A 24,110-nucleotide genomic window follows, 5' to 3' on the forward strand; every position below is an offset into this window, starting at 1 on the left:
TGGCAACAGATTTGAATGTTCTAATTTCTCATCTCCACAGTAAGCATTCCCACCACAGTAAACAATTTTGACAACAAAGCCATTCAAATACCATGTTCCTACTGTTACATATCCTAATATAAACTTCTACAAAAGTCTACTTTGTAGACTAAATGCTACCAGTCTACTAAATGCTCTCCTGAAAATGCACATAACTACACACTAAAATGGACTTTCAGAACCATTTACTAAAGGACAGGAACAGACAGTGGGGCAACATTTCTCAAAAAAACAGTCACTCCACCTTTTACTTCTTGTGCCTGATCTACAAAAACAGCTTCAAAAGATGTGCATCCTCCTTAGCCCACCACTACTGCCTATCTTTATTTTCCCTTAGATTACCTCATTGATATTGAATCAGAGAAACTCAGCTGGTACTTAGTTTTGAAGTTTATTGCCCGTATTTCACACTTGAAGGAATTGTGTACCCAGTTGTTTTTCTGCATTTTCATGTTTACATATAAAAAAAATTACCTTTAAGCTGCAAATTCTGCGTTAATTCTGTCTGAAGAGCAGCACAGTTCTAACCCTGAAAGGATTCCTTACCCCTCAAGCCAGTAGACCTCCAGGTCAGAAAGTTACTTGTTCATAGCACATTTGATTCTCATTAACTTACACTAACTGAAAAATGAAAAGGCAAAATATCTCACTCGGTATTGAAAATTACAGCACAAATAGAAAGCTGATCTCCTGTGTTAGCACAGCTGCTTTTGTAACTATTCTGCTTTGCCATCAGTAGTTATCAACAACTTAACTAATAACTGTTATATTATATAATCCATATATTAATTGAAAGCAGATGTACTCAGAGCAAAAATTTGAGATTGATTTGCAAAAATACATTTCACATATTTTATTGTTCAGTAAAGCATATTACACATATAAACATGCAGTCATTCGATCTGAATTGTTAAACACTTATTTGTATTAATTCTAATGCCATCCAGATGTAATGATAGTGGAAAATGTATGTCTTTGAAAGTGTCTGTAGAGGAATGAAAGTTAAATTTGTAGCTGTCATTTCTTCTTCAACAGACCTATTACTGAAATGTAAGTAATCTCTTTTCCAACTGCTTAAGCACGGAGAGGATTTTCCCATTCTACATGTAGCACATTACTAAAGACAAAAGGAAAAATTGTGCCCTTGGTTGCATTTGCAGGAGCCTAGTGCATTCCCTGGGGTTACCACAGTGTTCCTGGTGTTTGTTTCTGCTATACTTACTTCCAGTGGAAAACTTCAGGGGTTCCTCCCTGGTTCCTTTCCTACACATTCCGGATTGTGAAACAGGCTGTGTGATAGAGGAAAAAGTAACTACATAACCTATCACTTCTTCTTTGGGCTACGTGGGCTGCTAGATTTTAGAAGAGAGACCCTTCCTTCCATACCTGTCAGTGCCAATACCAGTGTGCAATTCGACTTCAACAGAGTAAACGCCTCAAGAATTTACAGGCCCTGGTGGTATGGTGTCCAGGAGCACAAGCCAGTAATTTTAAGACAACATCCAGGATGGATAAAGTTGTTCTTACGATATGCAATGTACTGTGAAGTTGCTGATACACAGAGTTGTGTTTGAAAGTATGTGAAGTTATATATATCAGTTCAGGTTTTTTTCTGCCTACTAACACGACAAAGATAACATTGCAATGTACAGTATTTTTTTAACTGTTACTATGTCTTAGAGAAGTAATAAAAAACAAAGTTCTCTTTAAGAGGGCTTAGGCCATAGAGTCCTGCTAGCACACATCCAAAGGGTATCTTATATATGGTGAAAAACTGGTACACTTCTATTTTTAATAAAGGTATAATACACCCTGGATACATTTTATTAAAACAGGTGTTTTCCAAAACTAATGGTACAGTTAACAAACTTACAGTCTCTAAGAAGTAGAAGCAGGTTCTTGTTGACTTTGCTCTTCCAGGAAAAGAGGAAGTCAGCAATAGTGTCTCCCATTTCTACCTTTGCCCCTAGAGCAAGGATATACAGCATATCATTTTTGCACTATTAATGGTAAAAGACAGGTCTTTGGTGGAGGAATTAATTACCAACTGAGAAAAGGTGATACCTGTAGCACAGATAAGGATGATTAATTTAGTTACAAACTTGCACTCATTTCCCTGTGCCAAGACACTTACTGTTTTGAGAACAGGAGTTTGACAGAAAGCAAACACATAGGAATTCACATATAGAAAATGTAAAGGCTGTCCTTTCATCTCACAGTTTTCCAGTCAGCTTATAATATCCAGATTTTCATTTCTTCAAAGAAAAGAAAACATTATCTCACTACCAAGTTAATGGTAAACAGTAAGTCACACAGACAGAATGTAACATTCACATCTTATTATTCCATATATAAACCTTTACTTTAAAGTGTTATCTAAAATAACATACATGGTTACTAGACCAAATAGCCATATAAACTATGCTGAAAATATCATCTTTATTTACAGGAACCTAATTAAAATGAACTTTAACTGTGTGTGAGATCTGCAATAACCCTTCTCTCTCAGAGCAAAACCACAGCCCAGCTTTACACTGCTGGGCAGAGTTCTAAGGAGGAAGATGCCCCTCATACACATAAAGAAAGCATTGGCCATGCAAAGACCTGGCTCACCTGCTTCTGGAAAAGGTGGGAAGCAGCTTGCAAACTCTGGTGAGGTGCCATGTCTTATTACCTATCCCACTCTTCAGGCTTTACAATTACATGCTCCCCTTTGCTCAAGTGAACTCTAAAATTGCTCTTCTGGCCCTTGGTGGGGACCAGAAGACATCCTTTCATTCTGTTTGAGCTTCTACATATACACATTATCATCATCTTCTAGCACTGCTGGTAATCACAACTACAAGAAATAAGCAAAGAGAAAATCGGGAATATATTATTTTATTTTATAGGCACTTCTGTAACCATGTAATTTGCTTCACTGTTAATTTACTGAATTCCAATATCTGCTTTAAAGAAAAACAGCTGGTTTGGGTTGTATAAAAATGCTACCTTTGAGACCTAAGAAATTCCACACTGCTTTACCAAGCATGAATTAGATACACTGTTTGCAAGGAATGATTCTTCCAGTATCCAGTATGCACTCAGAAATGGCTCACACAGAGCCATAGTACTAGCACTATTAGCTCTTGTTCTTTCATGGGTTAATGAAAATGCTCTGCTTCAAAAGAAGCAGTTAATCAGATAATCACATTAGACTGTATCTCATAGGCCTTCAGCAGTCAAGCTCCCAGAAAAATAATTGAATAAGACAACAGGATTACAGCTTTTATGACTACACATTGTACTTATCACAAAGCATTGCCAACATTCACACTGAGGTTGCAAGATTATTACATGGTTACCTGTGCTCTACAAAATAGGATGTCATGTTGAACAGATTATAAAATGGTACTGCAGCATTAGATATTATTAGCATGTTACTTTTATTATTAATCATCATTACCTATCACCAAAACATTAGCACTTCAGTGTAAACACTGCAAAACATATACATAATTTAACAGATTGAATATTGACAGATTCAAACACTTTGGATCTGTTATCTATCCACATCTAGATATAAGGCATATGGTCAGCAGATTAGGAGAGTTTAAATAAACAGCCCAAGTGCTTTGCTTTCCTCCCACACACCTTAACTCTGTCAGTTATGCTGCTGGATTCCTCATAGCAAATCTCATATCTTGAGGAGGTCATACCTGAGGAAGGCTGTTAGCTGGCTGAAACATTCTTTTAGTTTTTTCACTTTCCTGTGTACAAAGGAAACAAACAGTGAATAGCTAGAGGGCTTAGTCTTTTTAAAAATCTTGACAGAGTTTTCTGCTAGGAAGATAACTGTGTGGCCTGAGAGACTTCATTTGTCCATGCTCACACATTTATACACAACTGACAATTTATTCCCCTCAGAGATCTCGACATAAAATTGTAGAACTGATCACATCTCGGTGACAGAAGCTTGACAGTCTTCCCACTCAGCCCTGTCAAAACTTCCCATCAGTAGCTGTAAACAGAATTAGCAGGGTGGCCACTTAGCAACCAAATGCTTTTGCTTTTGCAATCTTACAGCATGGCGCCGTCTCCTTTTAGGCTCCTGTCCGTATGATGGCCACTGAAAATCTTGGGGTGGCATCTTGCTCTTCTGACTCTCCACTTCTTCACAATCAGAGTCTTCTTGTTGCATTGAAGGAAAATGCCTATCTGGATAAATCTCCTTCAGTTTGCCCTCAAAGAACACATCTAGGCATCGTCCAGCCTCAGCAACCTCTGAATCTGGCTGTAAGAGAACAAATAACCATTGAGTGTTACTGCACACAGAAATCATCGAGGATCAAAAACAAATGACTACCCTACCCAAATGTCTCGCCTTGGCTCTGGCTGTTACATCTCCACTAGTCTCCTGCACCCTTTCTATGGCCTATTTGTCCCTCTGCATTTACAATGTAAGTAAAAACCAGATGCTGTTCTTAAGGAATACATTTCTGCACCTCTAAGAAAAAGAGACGGGCAGTGAACTAGAAAGAACAGCAGTCATTATTGCTTGGGAATTTCTATGCATCTGAATTTTCTCTAGTTATTTTGCTGGCTATGACTGGCTTCTCACAGAATACTCATCGTCATTCAAAAAAGTTGTCTAAGATGTCTGTCTTTAATTTTAGATCCATATGTGTCTCAAGTTCTCAGATCCATATATATCTCTATTTTGTCATTAAAAAAAAAAAAAAAAAGTTATATCATTTCCAAGGAGTCAAACTGATGAATACATCTCTTTCTCACAATCCCGTATCTTATCTCAATAGAATCAATAGCTACACCAGTGTGACAGCTTGAAAGAGCAACCCTCTGGTTTGTATTGTCCCAACCATGCGTATTAGAAACCTACATAATTGAACTTTGCACAGTTCCAAAACATGAGACGCACGTCAGTCACAAGTTCCTCAGGTGCAGAATAGTGGGACTTGTCCTTTTTTTGCAGCTTTTTTCTTATGATTGACAAATCCATTGGCCTTTTGATGATCTGATAATAATGCCGAGCCTGCAATAAGAATAAAATGCAGGTGTGTAAACTTTTAAATTAAAACATTCCCTCTCCAAGGGATGTCCCAAGTTTGGACAAAAGTCACTGCAGAGGATTCCTTGCATCAAGAAAGAGAGCTCTAGTTTTATGGTGCCCACACTTGCACATCATCTTCCTGGGTGCTTTTTGGTTTGATTAAAAGCATGTTGGCTTGCAAGAGTGATCTTGAAAATAGCACACTTCAGTGACTACTCTGCTGTTCGCACTTTCTAAAGTTTATCCCCAGATATAAATGTCATCATTTAACCATAATCAATAATATATGTAACACTGACAATTAGCTAACATTTCCCCCAAGTGGTTATAAAAATAATGTGCTGAGATACTGGCAGCTGATACTGGGGGAAGTAGTCTGCCAAGAGTGACTGAAAATATGCTACTGTGCACTCTTTTTCAAGTTCAACATAAATCTTTTTCAATGGGCACCAGCTACCAGGATATTCCACTCTTTAAATCTTCTGGGTGAAAACCTACTTGTTAGGTAATGTGTTCCGTGAGTTCATTGCAAGCTTTATTATGTGGTATGTTTTTTATATTGTTATTTGGACTATTCCTTCACACAAAATCTTTTTTTTCCTCTCATTTTTTTCCTCCAACTTGTTTCACGTTGTGTTCTATTGTTACAATACCATGAAACCACATCTTCCTTAAAATAGCCAGTTAATATTGCAAATGTTGAGTACACAGATGAAACAGCAGTCTCTACCTTCCCCCGAACACAGTCTTATTACCACCTTTGTGCAAAACACCAGAAAAGAGGGACTCCAGGGTTATTTCTAAAGCAGACCTCTCTTATGACAGTGCAACATTCTCCATGTATACAGCAAGTCAACTTTCTTAATCACTGGAACCCCTCATATACCTTTAGTATCCTACCAGCATCTTAAATTGGTACCCAAACCTGGCCTGAGAACATTGGCCAGCATTTACCTGCCTCTGACCTGGTACCTTCAAAGCACTTGCAAGAGGGAAACACCTACCCTTCCCTAGGAAGCCATACTGTTTAGGAAAAAAAAGCTAATTAGTATCTTCCAAGAACACAAAGGAGAAACTGGAAAGGTGTGCCAGAGGATTCTTTGGATTCCCTCTGACTCATGCATGTGCAATACTTACCAGGGGGCTGACGGGTTCATGGAATGGGAGGCTCATACTACTGCAGAACAGGGAAAGCACCAGCTTTTCACACTTCTGTAGAGGTCAAATTTGAAATACATTTCAGTTCAAAATAAGTGAGTTTCAATCTTGCCCTTAGTTAATCAATCATACGAACAACAAGGGAAGTTTTCATGAGTCTGTGCATTTCTGATGTAAAATAGCACACTTCACTCTAAGCTGGAAGGAATTTTGCCTCACAGCATTTTTATAGCTTTGAAAGCAAGAAAAGAAACGTTATGTAAAAATTTTTGTATGGATGTATCTTTCCTGGAAACTCTTGGGAATTCATCACTATCACTATTTCCTTTCTGCAGTCCAGATCTATTCCTGGCAGCAACAGTGTGGAAACAGTTAAATAGAAAATGTTTCACACTCTTCATATCTATTCATACAAATGGTTGTAAGTTATGTAATTCATAGTACTGTATGAAAACAGTTCTGTTTAATCATTGTTAACTTGTAAAATACTTAGACCAGTCTTTGATTTTTTCAAAAAAGTAAGTTTGTTCTGCTGCTGAGTGTGAGTTCCATGTTCAAAGCAGAAAGGAATTCCAGATCTGCCTGTTTCATCTTTCTGTAATGTGTCATTCATTTCAAAATTGAACAGCAATGTCTAGATGGAAGGGAATGATGTAACTGAATACTAACAATGCTTCTGTTGTATTTACTACTCTGAAACATTCAAGTAGCAACCAAGTGACAACAGTCATCTTTCCAGTGAAGAGGCAAAGCCTCATGCTGAGATGATATATCCTTTTGTAAATAGTACAATATATAGTTATTCCCACCTTCTGGTCATAGTCATCAAGGCCATATTGTGCATTACAACTGTGGCTGTAGCGTGTGTTTTCACAGTCATATTCTACCTCCGGCTTCATTGGATTACGGCACAGTGTGCACACCCATTCTCCCCTACAGAACAACAAACCAAAAACTTTTGTCAAATTTTGTAAGCAATCTTGTCAAATAACAAACCTCAGGAATCACTGTATTTGGAAACAAGTCTCATCCTTAACTAGCATTACAATAGCAGGCAATCTGAAGCTCATTTTACCAGATGTTCTTCAAGAGGTTTGAATCTCATTAGAAGTGCAATAATTTCAGATCCTACTAATTGCACTTTTTCTGTTATAGAGAAAGAGAAGACAAAATAGTAAGTGTCTGAAATCATGTATCAGCAGTGTGTGCAGCTGCATTGATTCAAGTGCTGTCTTTAAAAAAATATTAAGGTAAAACAACCAACAATTGGGTCATAAGACAAAACAAAATCAGTTTGGTAATTGATATATTTATTATCAATTGATATGATAATTGACATTTATCTAAGAAATCGACATTATCGGAAAAGGTCATGATCCATGCTAGTACACAGTTTCCAAAACTGAATAAACATAATTCTACATGGGTATAAGTGTCCTTCCTAGTAGATCCATTTTCAGAAACTTCTTGAATAATTTCATGAAGGCAGTGATGCAACTTCTGCAACATCAGGGCCTGAATAGCTATAGATTAAGGTCTATTAAATAACTATAAATATAGAACTTGAGTTGAGAAAATCCATTTACTTCATTAGAATTTAAGTTTGCCTAGGAAGTTTATTTTAAAATTTAAACATAGTTTTCACACTGTTTTGAAACTAGAGGTTTAATAATGACTTAGCTATTAGAGTAAGAGTAAAAAGGCAAGAGGTGACAGAAAAACCAAACCAGAATCTCAAAACTAATATCTTATAAGATATTTTTCTCAGCTGAGACAGTTATTTGGGCTTGGCAAATGAAGTAGCTGCTGGTCCAGCTCTGTAATGACTTATAATAGGATTCAGAACTATACAGCACCAGTAATGCACATTATTCAGTCTCACTTTGAAAGTTTGGTATGTGGACATATACCTAATTCTGGCTCTTTGTGGCGTACAATTTATCTGTGACAAGTTGCAAGGGAACATATGTCTTGGGGAAATCAATGTCCTAAACATTTCCACAAAAGCCCAAATAATCCTAAATTTCCCATAAAACAGACTGGAAAACTGAATAGGAACTCACTGATTGCCCTTTCCTTGTGCTAGTTGTTGTTCTTGCAGGGAAGAGCTGACATCTGCACCACAGATGTCACACAAGAGTTAGGATTTTATTTTTCTCCATTAAGTCATAAGAATGTTTTTAAAGCTCAGGTCTGCCACTTCCTCTGTTGTAGTGGCCAGCTAACTGCAGAAAGGGCATACATGGCTGGAAACAGTTCTTGTTAATAATTCATCAATGCTTCTCTTTGTAAGAGAAGTGACAAAAAAGGCAAGTGAGAGATGTGGTCCTTGGCCTTGCATAAGGTTGGCACATACACCCCTGAGGACATATGCTGCCCCAAGGCAGTGAGCAGAAACCGAGCGCATTAGTGAAATGTCATACATACTCACACTGGAAAGCTGAGCAAAGCTGGAACATGGCAGGAGAGATGGAAGACCTTGGGGCAGTGATCACAGCACAACAGTTCTCCTCCATTAAGACACACAGCACAGAAATCCTCATTTTCAATTGTATTGACTTCCTGAGTGACTGGAGATTTTTTCATGATGGAGATGCCATTGCTGAGCTTCTGATCAAGAGATGGAGTATCTGCAGGAGGAGATAGTGTCTGTCCTTCAGCCTGGGATATGAGAAATTTTCTGTTCTCCAAGTTCTCCTCTTTGGATTTCAGTCCTTCAGGTGGACTACCTTTCTTTATCTTGAAGGAAGAAAAATCTGGGATCATAAAATCATCATTTTCATACATAAGAGTATAACAGCAGTGGCTATCTGCAGACAAACTGGTTTCTCTGCAGTGAACTCTGCTGGAGAGGGCACTAGGGTTCAGCAGGCCCCACGCCCAACTCAATGTCTGCCACTGGCTGGCCAAGTCACCTTGGTCAAGTCATTACATACCACAATGTAATAGCACTGTGAGAGCTGTACAGATTTCATATCACAGATGATAGAAGCAAGATACTTTATAATCTTATTTGCAAATTTTACAGTAAAGAGCTCAAAAAAAAAAAAGAGTATAGTTTTTTGTTCCCACCAGAAATTCCCATTTCCTTCTGTGGAAAGAAGTTCACATGCTGGATTCTAATGAAGCAATAGAATACAAAGCTTTTAAAAATCTATTACATTCTGATTTCTGGAATCAGTTCCTATCACTCAAATATTCGAGTCAGTTTTAAGCTATTTATCCCATATTCATAACCAGGCAGACAAGCCAGGTTGTTTGCTAGAATACAAAAACACTACAGCTATCCAATCCCAGAGACAGACTTTTCAGAAATGGAAGTATCAGGGAGCTACACAGCAAACTAAAAGCTGCATTTTTTATTACTTCAACCCATCACAGAAGTGTCCAAAGATGAAATGAATCAAGAGACTTGTTTACTATAAAATAACTTTCAGAAATTTGCAGGTACAAGCCAGTGGCATAAAAGGGAGAAAGCAGTTAAAGCCTCAAGGAAATTCCACTCACCTTTACAGACATACTTGAAGACTGGGTCCCACTTTCAATTACGAGGAGGAAGTTGCTCCCTTGCTCATTGTCCTGTGGCTGGAGCTTAAACACTGGGAGCTCCCCAGCTTCTGATGTGCATAACTTCAGACGTTCCAGTCGCACATAGGGAATCTTCTGCTTCTTAGGGCCAGCTCTGCAATCAAAATGACACGTGGTTAAATGCGATCATATTCCACAAAATTCTCCTTCCTACTCAGTTTCAACATTTTTCATGCACTATTGTTTGTGTTCCTTTCCCTTTGTAACTGTGACTCTGCTAACTAAATGCTGAAAATCTAGACCTTTTTCACACACCAATTCTGTAAGAAATGTGAATGCAATAATTTTAAATTAATCATATGCCATAAATGCATTACTAACTTCTGTGCTAAAACTTTGCCCTCTTCCATATATTTTTGTTTTAATTATTCCAATGTAAGCTACGCTTGATACTTTTCAGTGTGGCTGGCTTCAAACAGGAACACAGTAAATCATCAACTTTACTTTAAAGTATTATCACAGCAGTAGTGAAAACAAAATTTTACAAAATTGTTAAGATAATGTAAATCCTGTTCCCATTATATTTCTTAGGTTTAATTGCGGCTAAACAATTTCTAATTGTTCAAGTGAGATAAGTTTGCAAAAATTTATTCATTCTGGAAAATTACTCAGAATAATAGAAATACATTAACTCATCACTTCTTTTAAATTGTTATTTTCTAGTTTAAGATAATACTTTAAAACGTTCACAATTATTATCTATAAGGAATTTTGCATTTTTTTAAGTTCTCCGTTATCATTAAATATGACAAATTTTCTAAACACATGCATAAAATTTCATGGCCAGTGCTTTAGTATAAAAAAAGACTGTTACCTGACATTCTGATTGCTTTCTATATCCATTTCAAAATGTTCCTTTTCACAGTTATTGGAATCTGGAATAGAAGATAAGAAAATGAATAAAATATTTATAATAGCAGAATCAGATTAGGGTAGAAAGTACTTCACTATTCATGTATTTCTGACTGGTGTTTAATATGATATCATAAGTGAATTATGGAATCATTTCATCTATATGTATAGGAAATGTGCGAGCTCTTTTCTATTCTGGGATACAGTCTTTGTCTTTCTCTTTGCTTTTAACCACAGCTTCTGTACTGAATATAAGGAGACTTTACAAAATCTTTTTGCCAAAATGGCTACATTCCCAGGGAATTATATTTGTACACAGCCACGTCACATTCGTGCATATACATAGAACAACATAAGCAATCCTCTTTGCTATACAGCCTTCACTTGTGAAAAACAAACCTACTGAGATCTGAACCCCTGAGGCTCTGGAAGTCTGTGCAGCCTCCTACTCCATGCTAAGAAGCTTCTGGATAATTCTAGTTACTTGAAAACAGGAAGGAAATTGTGTCCTCCCATCTGCCACTGAGGGACGAAAGCTACACTGCATGATTCCTTGCTGTCCTCCAACAGATGTAACACAAAAACGTATAAATTCAAAACTATCTGTTATATAAACATGCAAGTAGTAGTAGCTCTTGACTGATACAAGACACAAGACTAACAAAACAACTTTGGAGAGAAGGAATAGGGTAGAGATGAATGCCCAAGTGGATGCCCTCATAAATACCAGTCCACTGACAAATTTCATAGTAACCTCTTCTTTTGCTAGGAATTAGTTTGACATAGACAACAAGAAAACAAGCCAAATATCATGGCTATCTGTAGATAAGTAAGTGCCAGGAAAACAAGCTTTTTAAAAGAAAATCTATCTCAGGTCAATGGTACCTAACCCATGGCTTGAAAGCAATGTGCCTCTAAGATACTCTGTTGTTCCCAGCCAGAGGAAACACAATACTATCAAGACTGACAAGGAAAGGTGCATCTCATGTCACTGCTAAAGTGTTATTCACTTGTGATTGTTGCGGGTGGTAGTCATGGCTCGGCACAGAATTACTAAAGGGTGACTGCAGACTGAGATGAAGGAGCAGCTCTCGTTGCACGCTGTCAAGCCAGAGGATGCTCCAGTGGTGCTGGGTTCCTAATATTAATCAACATTTCCATCAGCAACTTGGCTCATTAAATAATAGTACCTATAAAATTTGTGGAAAACACCAAACTAGAGGGGTTGCAAACACTGTGGAGAATGTTTGCAATTTAAAAATTATCTTAATACATCAGAGGGAAAAAAAAATCTCTTAAATCAGTAAGACTGAATTGAGATAACTGTAAGTATTATGCTTATGAAGGATCAGATGAATGTAATCACGAAGGAAAACAGCTGACTAGGGAACTGTATGTAGAACAGACTAAGGGTTAATGTGGACCATTCACTACATGAGAGTCAATCACATAATGCTGCTGCTGCTGCAAAAAAGGCAAATGCCATCCTGCAGCGTACTACCAGCAGTGAGGAACTTAAAACCCAAGAAGTTGATACCCTGACCCTACACAGCATCCCAGAGGCCTCAGCTGCAGCACTGCGTTTGGCTGCGGGCAGCACTCCTTAATTGCAGAGAACCCAGAATAGCGCAGCAGAAATGAGGTGGTTTTAAAAAAATCACAACTCTGACTCATGAGGAGAGACTGAAAACATCTGATTTGTTTAGTCTAGGAAAGACAAGAGGAGAAGAGGGAGTTTATGCAAGCCATGATAAGAAGAAAAGTGGCTGTAAGAGGGAAAATGATGAAATGATGTACAATTTTTACCACATCCCTTGGGGCTAGTATAAGAAGTATTTTGTTGTAAATTAAACTCAAATGTTTAGATTTGATATTAGAAAAGGATGAGTCATTGGAGATACATACCAGAAGCAGTGGGGTTTGGCAGAACAGCAGTGCTGAAGCCAGTAAGTCCTACTGAGAGCTGCTGGCAAAGGTAATGTTGCCTTTGCAACAGAGTTAATCTCTCCCACTGGTGCACACTGCATATGGTGACTGTATCTCCTCAGGTCTCCCCTCACTGCACACCTTTAAACAGCGAGCATGGGATGGGAATTGCTCACTCCTGATCCTTCCTTGTGGAAAGGGAGCAGCATTGAATTAAAAGCTCTAGTCTTTTCATCCTGGGGCACAGAGCAAATTTGTAGCATCTGTTACAGATGGTGAGATTCTGTACGTCGGGGCTGCTTGCTGTGCGTAGTGTCACAAGACCCAAACCAGATACTACAAAGCTGCTCCTCTCAGAGACACTTAAGTCTGACTGAGGCTCAGCTTTGTAGGGGTGTGCCTGATTCTTACAACTCACACAAATGATTGTGGCATAACTGTCACAATTTGGCATAGTACATATAAGAGAGGACAAATACATTTCCTTGGCTCACTGAGCTAGGCCTCCTTTGTACTAATTAGAATTCTCTGAATAAAAATACAGCACAGAGATAGAAATACTAATTCATCTTTTACAGAGAAAAGCAGCCAAATATTGGCATAAGTCACAGGATAACAGCTTGATCCTGCAATCCCTTGCTTGCATGAATAGTCCCATTGACTTTTAGAGTTTGCAGGAATGAGGCTTTACAGTGTAGCACAAGGATGCTGGCAATTTGCCCATGAAAAGAGTTAAGTAAGGTTTAATTCTCCATTAAGGCTGAAGAACTAGGCCTTGGCTGAAGGGAATGTTCCACAGTAGACAGAGCCAAGCAAAAGCACGTACTGTGCAATATATTACCCTAATAAAAATTTGCTATGCTTCTGATGTGAAGGACTTAGCAGAAGGTACATTACATTTCGGAAGATTTTTTTTTTTTTTAATTTAATTTGGACTCTTCAAACCAGCTCTTCAACAATCATAACTGCAGGTCTCATTAACAGGAGTACTTCTGAGAGAACTAATAGTCCAGGTACTTCACACAGACACCCTCGTTTCTGGTTCTTAGATGAATGATGTTACAAATTCAATGCATAAAATTTCTATGTTTTTCCTCCACAAATGAGATCAAACATGCTTTTCCATTGGAATAAGTATTCTGATAATATTTGAAGCTTCCTGGAAATGCACATTTATATGTAAGTACATTAATAAGCATACTGCTTTGCAATGCTTGCAATGCACAGTGCTAAGAAAGAAAGAAATAAAGACCAAAAACCTAAAGGAAATAATGAAAAGCCTGGTACCTTCTTTGCTTCTAAGTTGTCTCATTCTGGGATCCACAGGCAGGTAAGAAGTATTGCCGAGCAGTTCAGAAGGAGAAGTGCAATGTTGTGATTTTTTGATTGAAAGATTAATAGGTTCTTCCAGCACTTTTTGCATAGAAAGAGTTAATTCGTTAACTACATCTTGCTCAGCAGTAGCCATACTGTTTTCTAGAGGAAAATCTACAGTATTGAATTCTTCATTTTCCAGCTTTAAGGGAAAAAAAAATACCAAATTTTAGTATTAGTTTTCTTACTTCCAATTTAAGAAAATAATTTGCAATCAGCCTTCAAATACTAGATAAGGAAAACTTTACTTACATAAAGACGTATCTGCCTTTCACTGACTAACTAACAACAGCATGTGCTATCAATGACAGTGGATTCCCTTTCAGTAGAGGAGTTTGAGTGATTCCTACCTTGCACTTAGTGTTGCCCTGGAGTGCACCACCTGGTGCAAGGCCAGCGGTCGCCCCAGGGTTCAGGTCACCTGGAGCTCTGCCCAATGCCAGGCTGTAGGTGGACACAGACTCTGGTGGATCATCGCAGTCACAAAGGGCGTTCAGGGGTGGGCCAAGTGTCACAGCGGCTGCACCCTGTGTCTCTGGATCGGCCAAGCTAGATAACCTTGTTGAAGGTAATTCCATTTCTAAACCGTTTGAAAAGCCCACAATGCTTAAGGATGCCGAACGCTGGGAAAAGGAAAAAAGGAAAAAACCCCAGTAAGTTAATAAGCTCTTCAGCAGCAAAATGCTATTATTCTGACTATAATGGATGAGACACTCTTTTTCAGCAATGCATAATCAACCAGTTGTGTCAAGAGGGCTTGAAAGTATCCATTGTAATCTTACAACATTTCCAAAAGTTTCCACCTTTAAACTGAAAACTGGAAAAATGAGACACCTAGTTTACCCTTCTGTGATTTACAAAAAATATCTTCCTTTGGTCAGTCCAAGGGATCCTGATTTTTAACACCCCTCAATTCATGAAAAATCTAAGCATGTACTATATTGTACTAAACCGATCTTTGATATAATCCCTACTAGCTTCTGTTAAGTTATTCCAGAAGAAATAAGATGCAGATAAGAAATGTTATCATTTTATTCAAAAATCTTCAGATCACTTTATTCAGAAAGAAGATAAAGAAGAAACAAGAGTCATATCTAGCACAAGTGGATGAAACTATTGTTACTATTAATTATGTTGAAAATTTTATGTTAGTTAGTGAGTCTGTCCCATTAAAACCTAAGGCACTTGCCCTTTAAATATCATAGTGTAAATCCAGAAACTTCCTACATGTACTAATGAGGAAAAGATGTACATGTCTAGTTTCCAAAGAAAGGGAATATTTACCAAAGTCTCTGAAATTGTTTTAGCAACATGCATTTTCTACTGACTCACGATTTGTCACTGTCAAAACCACAGAAATACTGCAAAATAAAGTTAATCCACCCATTTAGACGACTTCCTTAAGCTGCCTTACATCCAGAAATGTGTGACTGTACTGAAATCAGGACTCTTCTAGCATCCATATAAAGCAAATATAAGGAGTTTTAAGAAATATGTAGGTCTGTGTCACTTTAATATGTAATTTTCAATTTATTTCATTATAGTTCATTGGTGTTTCACCCTTGATAATTGACTGAATAAGTTCTTTTCATTTGACTGCTGTACAAAGTCAAAAGTACAAAGTAGCTCTCACTGTAATATAAATCAAGAAAAAAGAAATGTGTTGATTGCATCTGAATTAGAGTTTAATTTCATTGTTGTACTTATTTTTCTGCTAGGAGCCTGTGACTCAGAAGTGAATTTGAGACAGGACCCATTTCCTAGATTTAAGTAGTATTTTTCTCAACTGTTACTCCATTTTGGATTTTGATACCTTTGTCCATTTTAATCCAACAGTGGTAAATCAGTAGCCTAGACTGAGCTGCCAGTTGTGCCTGTGTAAATCCTACATAATGCCAAAGAAGTCAGTCCTGAATTCTTCTGCTTGCAATGCTTATCACCTATGTGCTAAGAGAACACTCTGACCATAGATGTTAATTTCCACCTAAGGATGTAATTTAATTTCATTTTCCTCAATTTGCAATAGACACTCCACTAGGAGCTTTGCCTGAACTGTGACCACTTATATTCAATGAGACAAAATAGCTTGCATTTGAGACAGAAAGAGGTCAGCTCTTCTGCAGTGCTAGGGAAGGTTTGTGTCATTCCACCCTGCAGTGCTCTAGTAAGTCTGTAAACAGTCCTTTCATGTAGGAAGCAGCCCAGAGAGTACTGGGTCTCTGCAGCCAGAGTATTGGCCATTCTCCTCCTCTTGAGGCAAACCAATGTCCCTGAATCTAAGCTATCTGAGTTATAATTACTTATTGGAACCAGGTAGAACTAGTCAGATACGTTCCACCCACTTTACATTTGAGTTGAGAACTAGAACACAGCAAATGAGGAAATGCATTGGTGGAGGCACAATTTTCCCATATATTTTGTCTGACAGAGCCTTCCTGAGAATGCTCAGGTTTCAAACCAAAGGAATATATGTAGGTCAGAAAGGAATCCAGTGTTCATGGTCACACATGCTAAAGAAGTCCACAAAGATCAAAAATGTTCATTTGCTGTCATAATTTGCTTGTGACAGGTTCCTGCACGTGCAGTGACAAATGGGGCCTATCGAGTACACATTTTCCTTTTCATTCCATCAGTCTTTATATCACAAGACTTTTTCAGAAAACAAAATAAACATGTCAATTGTTCTCGCATCACTTGCAGAAAATAAAACAAATAAGCAGAGTTTGTGCTTGACCTAAACATTGTGATCATTAATTAAGTCCCTGTGAGGCAGTTAAGCATTTATTTACCCAGATTCTCAAAAGCATGAAGCATCTACCAATTCCTGGCTGAACTGATAGGAACTACCTAATGCTGTGCTCCGTTGGAAGGGGGCATGCTGAGGCACACGTGGTAGGCACACCACCCAAAGCTGCATAGCAAGTTAACTGCAGACCGCCTGGCTGTTCATTTCCTCTGGTCACCACACGTATCTCCCTTTACTTATGCCACAAAAGCATGCCATCATCTATTACATATTGAGACCTGACCTTGTGAAGACCAGTCTGTGTGTAACCGTACACACTGCAGGCAAAGTGCTAGCCCTACGAAGACAGTGGTAGGATTACTCCTGGCTTCAGTGAGACAAGTTTATACTTACTGGGAGTAGTCACTGGGACAACTCTTACTGCAGAAAAAAAGCAATAGGTACATACATAAGACTTAATCCTAACTAAAATTTTTAGAAAGATGAAATTTAATTGCATTATACAGTTATATCTTTTTCACTCTTCTAGCTAGCATCAGTTTCTTCAGAGATCTTTTTAGATTATATAAGCCAATATAAAACCTTACTCTTGTTAAAAAGAAAAAAGAATAATGAGGCCATCAAACTGCCATCTGTCTTTCCCTTGGGGCAAAAGTTAATTTTGTGGTTATTTTAATGATGAAGCAACATTATGATCTTTCAGTGCAAAATATTAAAACTCACAGTTAAGAACAGACACATTCCATTCTGATCCATGGAGCTGCTGTCAAGTGTGAAGTGAACAATGCACTGGGAACAAGGCTCATTAATAGCCTATTAATTCACTCCCTAAAATAATCATTTCTTTTGCCATTAGCAAAAATTTCTCTTTTCCCTTGACAGTTCAGCTAGTTTTTGCAAATGGGATGCCTTTAAAGAATTGATCTCTGTTTTATAAAAACTCTATTGCTTTTACAATGCACCCTTTGAACAACAACAAGCATTAATTGTGCTCCTGAGTAGAGGGTGGCTTCAGCTGTAGGTTAATTTTGAAACTTCTGACATTTTAATGGACAGCCTGGCACATCAAACTACATCTGTGACATTATAAATGGAATTCTCATTGTCTCATAATTAATTTTGGTCTGATGATATTTATAATATAATGGCAGCAGCATCACCACCCCAAAATGCCTTCTACCACAAATTTCATAGCTATGGTAGTGAAAGGTAAGAAGAAAGAACATGCAAAAGTGTCTTCAGAGAATAAAAAATAAACATATTTTTCAGTTCAAATATTTATTTGATCACTGTTGCATTTTAAAAGGTCCAGTGTAAACATGCAGCACTAATACAGAAGAATTCTGAGAAGCAAATACTTACCTTGAAACACTGGGATTGGGATTTGTTAGGATTGTTTTGGCAAAGTCTCAAGGCTGTTGACATTAAGTGTCACAGATAAAGAAAGCTAAAACTAGGAACCACCAATTCTCTTTGCTATAAGAGAAATAACGCGCTGCAAATGGTTGCAGAGTAATGAACGGCTGCTATTAAGTGGAGCAATCCCCCTGGCAGCTCATTATGCTAGGAGGTTAAACAAATGTACTACTCCAATCCAGTTGTTTAACTCACTGCACACAGCAGCACTGATAACACAGTCTACACGAGCTTCCTATTCGTATTTCCCAATTTCAGAATAGAATCCAAAGGATTCTATGTTTTATGAGAAAAAGAATCCAAATCTTCCTTATTTTGTCTGAATAAACTGGAGCTGGCTTAAAGCGGAAGGAGGAAGAGATTGCAGAGAGCAAGCAGCATCATGTTTTATTTATTCTTTTTTCCAGGTCAAAAGAAAAGCTTTTGTTAAATTAACATTCTGGGAAATGTACCTAATTACATTTAAATGAACACATTTTGTGCTGTAAGCAGCTCAATTCTTTAAAGTTAGAAAATACTCGGATACTTTAGGAATTTGCAGGACCCCAAATTCCAGGATCTTGAACTAAGAAGCAGTGACTTACTGTGAATCAAAAAGAACAATACAAAAATCAGTATTTAAAAACTATATAAAATTTCCATGTGCTTGCACCTTGATTACTGTTTCCAGTCACCCTGTCTCAAAAGGATTTATCAAAACCACAAAATATAGGCGAAATGGCCAAAAATATAAAGGACCAAAGTACAGGAAAAAAAAAAAAAAGACACCGAAGAGACCAGCAATCACTTTTCAGCTTCAAAAAGAAATGTTTGTAAAGAAATTTGATATAGATTTATAACATATGGATATTAAAGTCACTGGTTTTCCCAACACAAGAACTAGAAAGGCAGCCTACTGAATTATCAGGCAACAAACTTAAAGTAAGCAGAGGAACTTCCCAAGCAATGCAAATCTCAGTTGCTCCAGAATGTTGAGGACACCAATAGTATTAAAATGGACTCAAAAAAAGGATTAGACAAATTCACAGAGGAGGGTTCCATGACGAGCAGCAAAACACAGTTGAGTGCAACCTTCAGTTCAGAAAGTCCCTAAAACACTGCCCATCAGAAACTGGGATAGTGTGTCATCAAAGGATCAGTTTATTTTGTCTGTTTCTCATACCCTTTCCCAAGCATCTGCTATTGGCTACAGCTATAAATTAACAGAAAGAGCTGTTTAGTAATAATTTACTAATACAGTGCAGGACATATTCAGAGATTTATGTTAGGCAGAAGGTGAAATAATAGCTCAAGGGGAGAAACCCTCAAAGGTTGCTAAGGAACATAACGAAACCCGAGTATGACAAACACTGTTCAATCTACTTACAACTGATCAGTGTCCCAGAAGGCAGAACCATGAGTGCCCAAGCCAGTCAGGAGTGGGGATGGTTAAGAGTTCCACTGCCCAGGATCCAACCCAACAGCTGGACAAGACAAGGAATCCTCCCTCCCAGAAGTAAAGGCCTTGCTCCTAACCAGAGAAAGAGGTGCATTTACGCAGTCTGAGGAGGAGATGCCCAGCTGGCCCTGCAACAACACCACTCCGTGTTGCAGCAGTACCTAAGGCTCAGACTACAAGTTTGTGCTACAGATGTACAGTAATTATGACATTTCTTCAAACGCTAGGTACAGCCTTTAGACCTCCTGCTCATCACAGCCACAAATGACAATTAGGTATATGTAAGAAAAACAGGGATTGTATGCCCTTTATTACTCCTGAAAACACAATTAGGCTATAAATATCTTAATATCCTTGCCTCTGCTCCAGAATACCTCTCCAGTCCTGTGCACAAATTAATAACTCAATATCACACTACATAAGGATCTTATGTTTGTAGAAGGTTGGTAACCCTTTCCACAGAATTATTAATCTAATTGAGTACTCATTCCTTCACACTACAACTTAGCAATTCAATTGCTTGTATAAAATGTTTGCTGGTGCTTGGCATGATTCCCCAGAACAAAAGTGCAGGTATCACAAAATCATTCTGAGATCTCCCCTCTGTCTTGCTGGCATTCTTACTGGAGAGGCTGGGTATTTGACAGGCATGGAGACAGAACTCCACAATCCAAAAGAGAGGCCCCAGCTACATGAGTGAAGTATACTGACAGGAGAGTGTGAAGAGAAAATTATATCCATTTTGCACATAGACAGAAAACTTCACTCTCTAGTGTCGCATTCTTAAAAGGTGCTAATCAAGCCCAAAGTTATGCTAAGTGCAGTACTTGTATCAAACAATCAATGGTCTAAGTTTAGAAACATTTATTCTGAACAAAGAATTCAATTTACAACGAAAGAATAGTTAGAGGAATACACAGAAAATCAAAAAGGCTGATAAAATATCACCATTAATGTTCAAAAAAGAGTGAAACAAATGAAAACAAGCCCACATATCACTGAAGTTACACGTTTAGAGACTATACTATACACATGCATACAGAGCAGGTGGGCGCAGACAGGAATTACTCTGAACTCTAAGACAGCAGTAGCCCTGATGCCAATATTTCTTATCAACACCAGCTAGAAAACCTGACTTCATACAACCGGAAAGCCAAAATTCCATCTGCTCAGTGAAGCTAGATTTAATTTTTGTTCTGATAGATGGTGAAAAGTAACACACAAGGACATTTTACAAGTGTGTGAAGTGTTTCATCCATGCTTCTCTGCTTCTGCTTATCAATAAAGAGCTAAAACAGCACTCATCAGAATAACTCGAAGAGGCATTCTTTGAACTCAAAGGCACTCACATGGCACACGAGTGCCTCACACCGCGGTGTAACGGCTGTACGAGCACTTGTCTGGGATGATCTGAATAACGTACTTGTTGTTTCCCCGTTTATGAGTAACGTTGTTATCCCAAACTATTAATAGCATCTGCTTTATATTACTTCATCCATAAATATGATCCCATACTCAAACAATTCATCTAGTTATCAGTCAATAGTATCAAATGCATACTGTAAACACGTTTCAAAACTAAAGCACAGATGTTTAATGACATGCGCAATCAAGCCTTGTCCCCCTCCAAAATAAAGGAAACCACAGGGCTAATGGAAGCTTTTATTTTCTTGACAGATCTTGGCAGACATATCACTAAACAGTTAATTCTGAGTTTTGCTACCTCCTGGTTCACACTTTCTCTTCAATGAAGGGATCTCAGCAGCCAGAGAATTACCTACTCCACTAGGAATGCTGCGCACAACGAAGGCTGTCAGAGTTCAGCAGAACTGCAACACAAGGCCAAGAAGTCCAATACCAATCATTCTCCAAAAGGCAGAATACAGTTCTTCTTCAGGTAGCAAAAGGTTTCTCTAGCCATTATCTCCGCTGTATTTTCCAAGTGCAGTATTTACTTTTTCCATGTCTTCCAAGAACTTGAGAGACATTAAGTGTTCTGAGTACAGGCCATATGAAATTAAATGGAAAAATCCTATGCAGGAATCTTTGTCTGGAGATGAGCGTGAAAATATTTAATCAGGTGCAACAGAGATGAGAATGAATAGACACATCCCCTTGTTCTTAAATAGGAACTGATCTAATTGCCAGCAAAAGCAGTCAGACATCTTTAAACAGTGTTCATGAAGAATATATTTCAAGGGCTTCCTTACTGTGCTGTTTTCCTTCATCACTTCTAATTAGCCACTGCCCAAGTTGTCAGTGCATTATGGCTTCATCCCTAACAGCTCATTGCAAGAGACAAATACAAAGATGGGGAATTGTAGTAGTGTTGAATGCCCTCATTTCTTGCAGAGGTACCAGGAAAATAGTAAAAAACCAGAGACACCCGTGCTTTCTGCACAAGAGCATACACTTCTCAGCACCATTAGAAAAATTTCCTTTTTTTTTTTTTTTTTCCTAGGAGTATCCTCCTCTTGCTGCCTTCTCAACTTGTACAGCAATGAACTACATTGGTCTCTCTTGCACACCAGCTTCCATTTTCTTCCCTCTTTCTGACTTTTCTTGATTAAGCTATTGGGAGTAACTTTCCTTTACAGGTCCAGAATACAAAGAACAGCTTCTTCAATATGCATATAGAAAAAGCCTCTGAAAGCTGGTTGGTTAGTACCACCATTCATTTTCACAAATCACTTTGAGGGTGTGTCTGCATTACAAGGCAAATATGTGCTCAGGTTCATGGTCTTGCTCATGCCATAAATATACATCTTCAATTTTTACAGTCGTATCCTAAAGTAAAGGTAGCCCCATCCTAGAAAATTTGCATAGCTTTCCTCAGTCCTGTGCTCTGTCACAAGAGGTTAAGATCTGTTTCCATATGTGAAAGTTCAGAGACAAAGAGCATCATCTCACAATGCTGTGATACAGCCCGATCCAGAAATTCCATCACATCTACAGGATTAACTCAGCAATTGCAGATTTCTTTGCAGCTTCCAAATCCCACCCCCCAAAAAACCCCCCCCCAGATTAACTGTTGCTAGTATAGTAGTTAGCAAACCATGATAGTTAAATCCCTAGAGACAGAGACTGAACAGAAATAGGTCTTCTATTTATGTATCAGTTCATGCTTAACAATCAAATCGTGCCAGCCAGATCTAAACACGACCAGCTTGTAGAACAGTTGCTGGTCCTGGTTACAGCACAGGGCGTAGGCACCTTACTGGGAGATGCACACTGGGAGATGCACACTGGGTTAGGCTATGGCATCATCATGCCGACTTTCACTGTATTTTTTTTTTCTACCTGCTATTTATGTATCAGTTCATGCTTAACAATCAAATCGTGCCAGCCAGATCTAAACACGACCAGCTTGTAGAACAGTTGCTGGTCCTGGTTACAGCACAGGGCGTAGGCACCTTACTGGGAGATGCACACTGGGAGATGCACACTGGGTTAGGCTATGGCATCATCATGCCGACTTTCACTGTATTTTTTTTTTCTACCTGATTGCAAATTCCAATGCCATATTATAGTCAAATTACCAAATCATGTTCTCTTTAAAACATATGTTTTTAAAAAAGTTATTTATACCTTTCTCACTGGCTGGAAAGCTGACCGTTGCAATATGCTCTCAGGGGAGTGACTGCTGACACTGGCTTCTTCATCTAGTGACTGTGACAGGGAGGGACTATCACTTTTGTCAAGAGGAATTACAGGCTTCTGGGCATCAGGTTCAGTGGAACTCTCACAGACCTACAAATCACAATTAAGAATTTGTGTTTTCAAAATCTCAGAAATAAATGGTAAAAAATTCACATCAACTCACAGCATACAATATGACAAGACTAGAAAGATTCTAAAACAAAGATGTTCAAAGTAACCCTAAGTAGAGAGATAATTGAATAGAGAAAGATTTCTCTCAATCCTTAATGAATCAAAAAATAAAAATCAATAAAGCTGCTGAAATGTACAGCTATTTCAAGAAGTCTGCAGTCTGCCCCTACAGGTTAAGCCACTTTGAGAGTTATTCAAGGTGGGAACTCCACAGAATTTACACTACGGGAAGTCCCAGCCACTCTTTTGCTACAATCCTCACTGTTTTGAATGACATTCAAAGCCACCTCCTTGTTCACCTTATCTGCCTTGTAGTTTGGAGGCTCACCACCAAGCACTGTCCCTTTTTCAAAAGCAGGATTCTTACCAACAGAGTAAAAGGGAAGAGATTAGCCCTGCTGACAAAACTGTAACAGAACAGCATGTATGAATACTGATAAAAATCTTAAAGGACATGATGAAGTAGCGAGAGCAGTTACTGGTAGAATGGGAAATAATTCTCAGCCAAAAAAAAAAAAAAAAAGTGTTCTTCACTCTCTTTTCACTAATTGTTCAGAATCAAAAGGGAATCTTTTTCAAGGACTTGGGGCTTAAAGTTTCCAGTAAAAAGGAGATGAAATGGAGAGTGAGACTACTGCAGTCCTCCAGTTGCCTATACACAAAGGAAGAATGATGATGTTTTTATCATCACC

General features: G+C 38.2%; 1 protein-coding gene across 1 annotated transcript in view; it reads right to left on the reverse strand.

Moving 5' to 3' along the window:
• Positions 1-3,731: 3,731 nt before the first annotated feature.
• Positions 3,732-24,110, reverse strand: part of TRIM66 (tripartite motif containing 66) — a gene marked incomplete at its 5' end in the record, with an annotated part of 47,432 nt that continues 27,053 nt past the window's right edge. The window contains 11 exons of the mRNA XM_010172742.2: positions 3,732-3,788; positions 4,103-4,312; positions 4,919-5,071; positions 6,227-6,301; positions 7,057-7,180; positions 8,679-8,986; positions 9,755-9,929; positions 10,650-10,710; positions 13,901-14,129; positions 14,338-14,610; positions 23,176-23,337. Of these exons, the coding sequence (XP_010171044.2) occupies positions 3,732-3,788; positions 4,103-4,312; positions 4,919-5,071; positions 6,227-6,301; positions 7,057-7,180; positions 8,679-8,986; positions 9,755-9,929; positions 10,650-10,710; positions 13,901-14,129; positions 14,338-14,610; positions 23,176-23,337 (1,827 nt within the window). The remainder of the gene's footprint in view (positions 3,789-4,102; positions 4,313-4,918; positions 5,072-6,226; positions 6,302-7,056; positions 7,181-8,678; positions 8,987-9,754; positions 9,930-10,649; positions 10,711-13,900; positions 14,130-14,337; positions 14,611-23,175; positions 23,338-24,110) is intronic.

The sequence above is a fragment of the Antrostomus carolinensis genome, unplaced genomic scaffold (assembly GCF_000700745.2).
Source record: "Antrostomus carolinensis isolate BGI_N321 unplaced genomic scaffold, ASM70074v2 scaffold4440, whole genome shotgun sequence".
In the NCBI taxonomy this organism is placed as follows: Eukaryota; Metazoa; Chordata; class Aves; order Caprimulgiformes; family Caprimulgidae; genus Antrostomus; species Antrostomus carolinensis.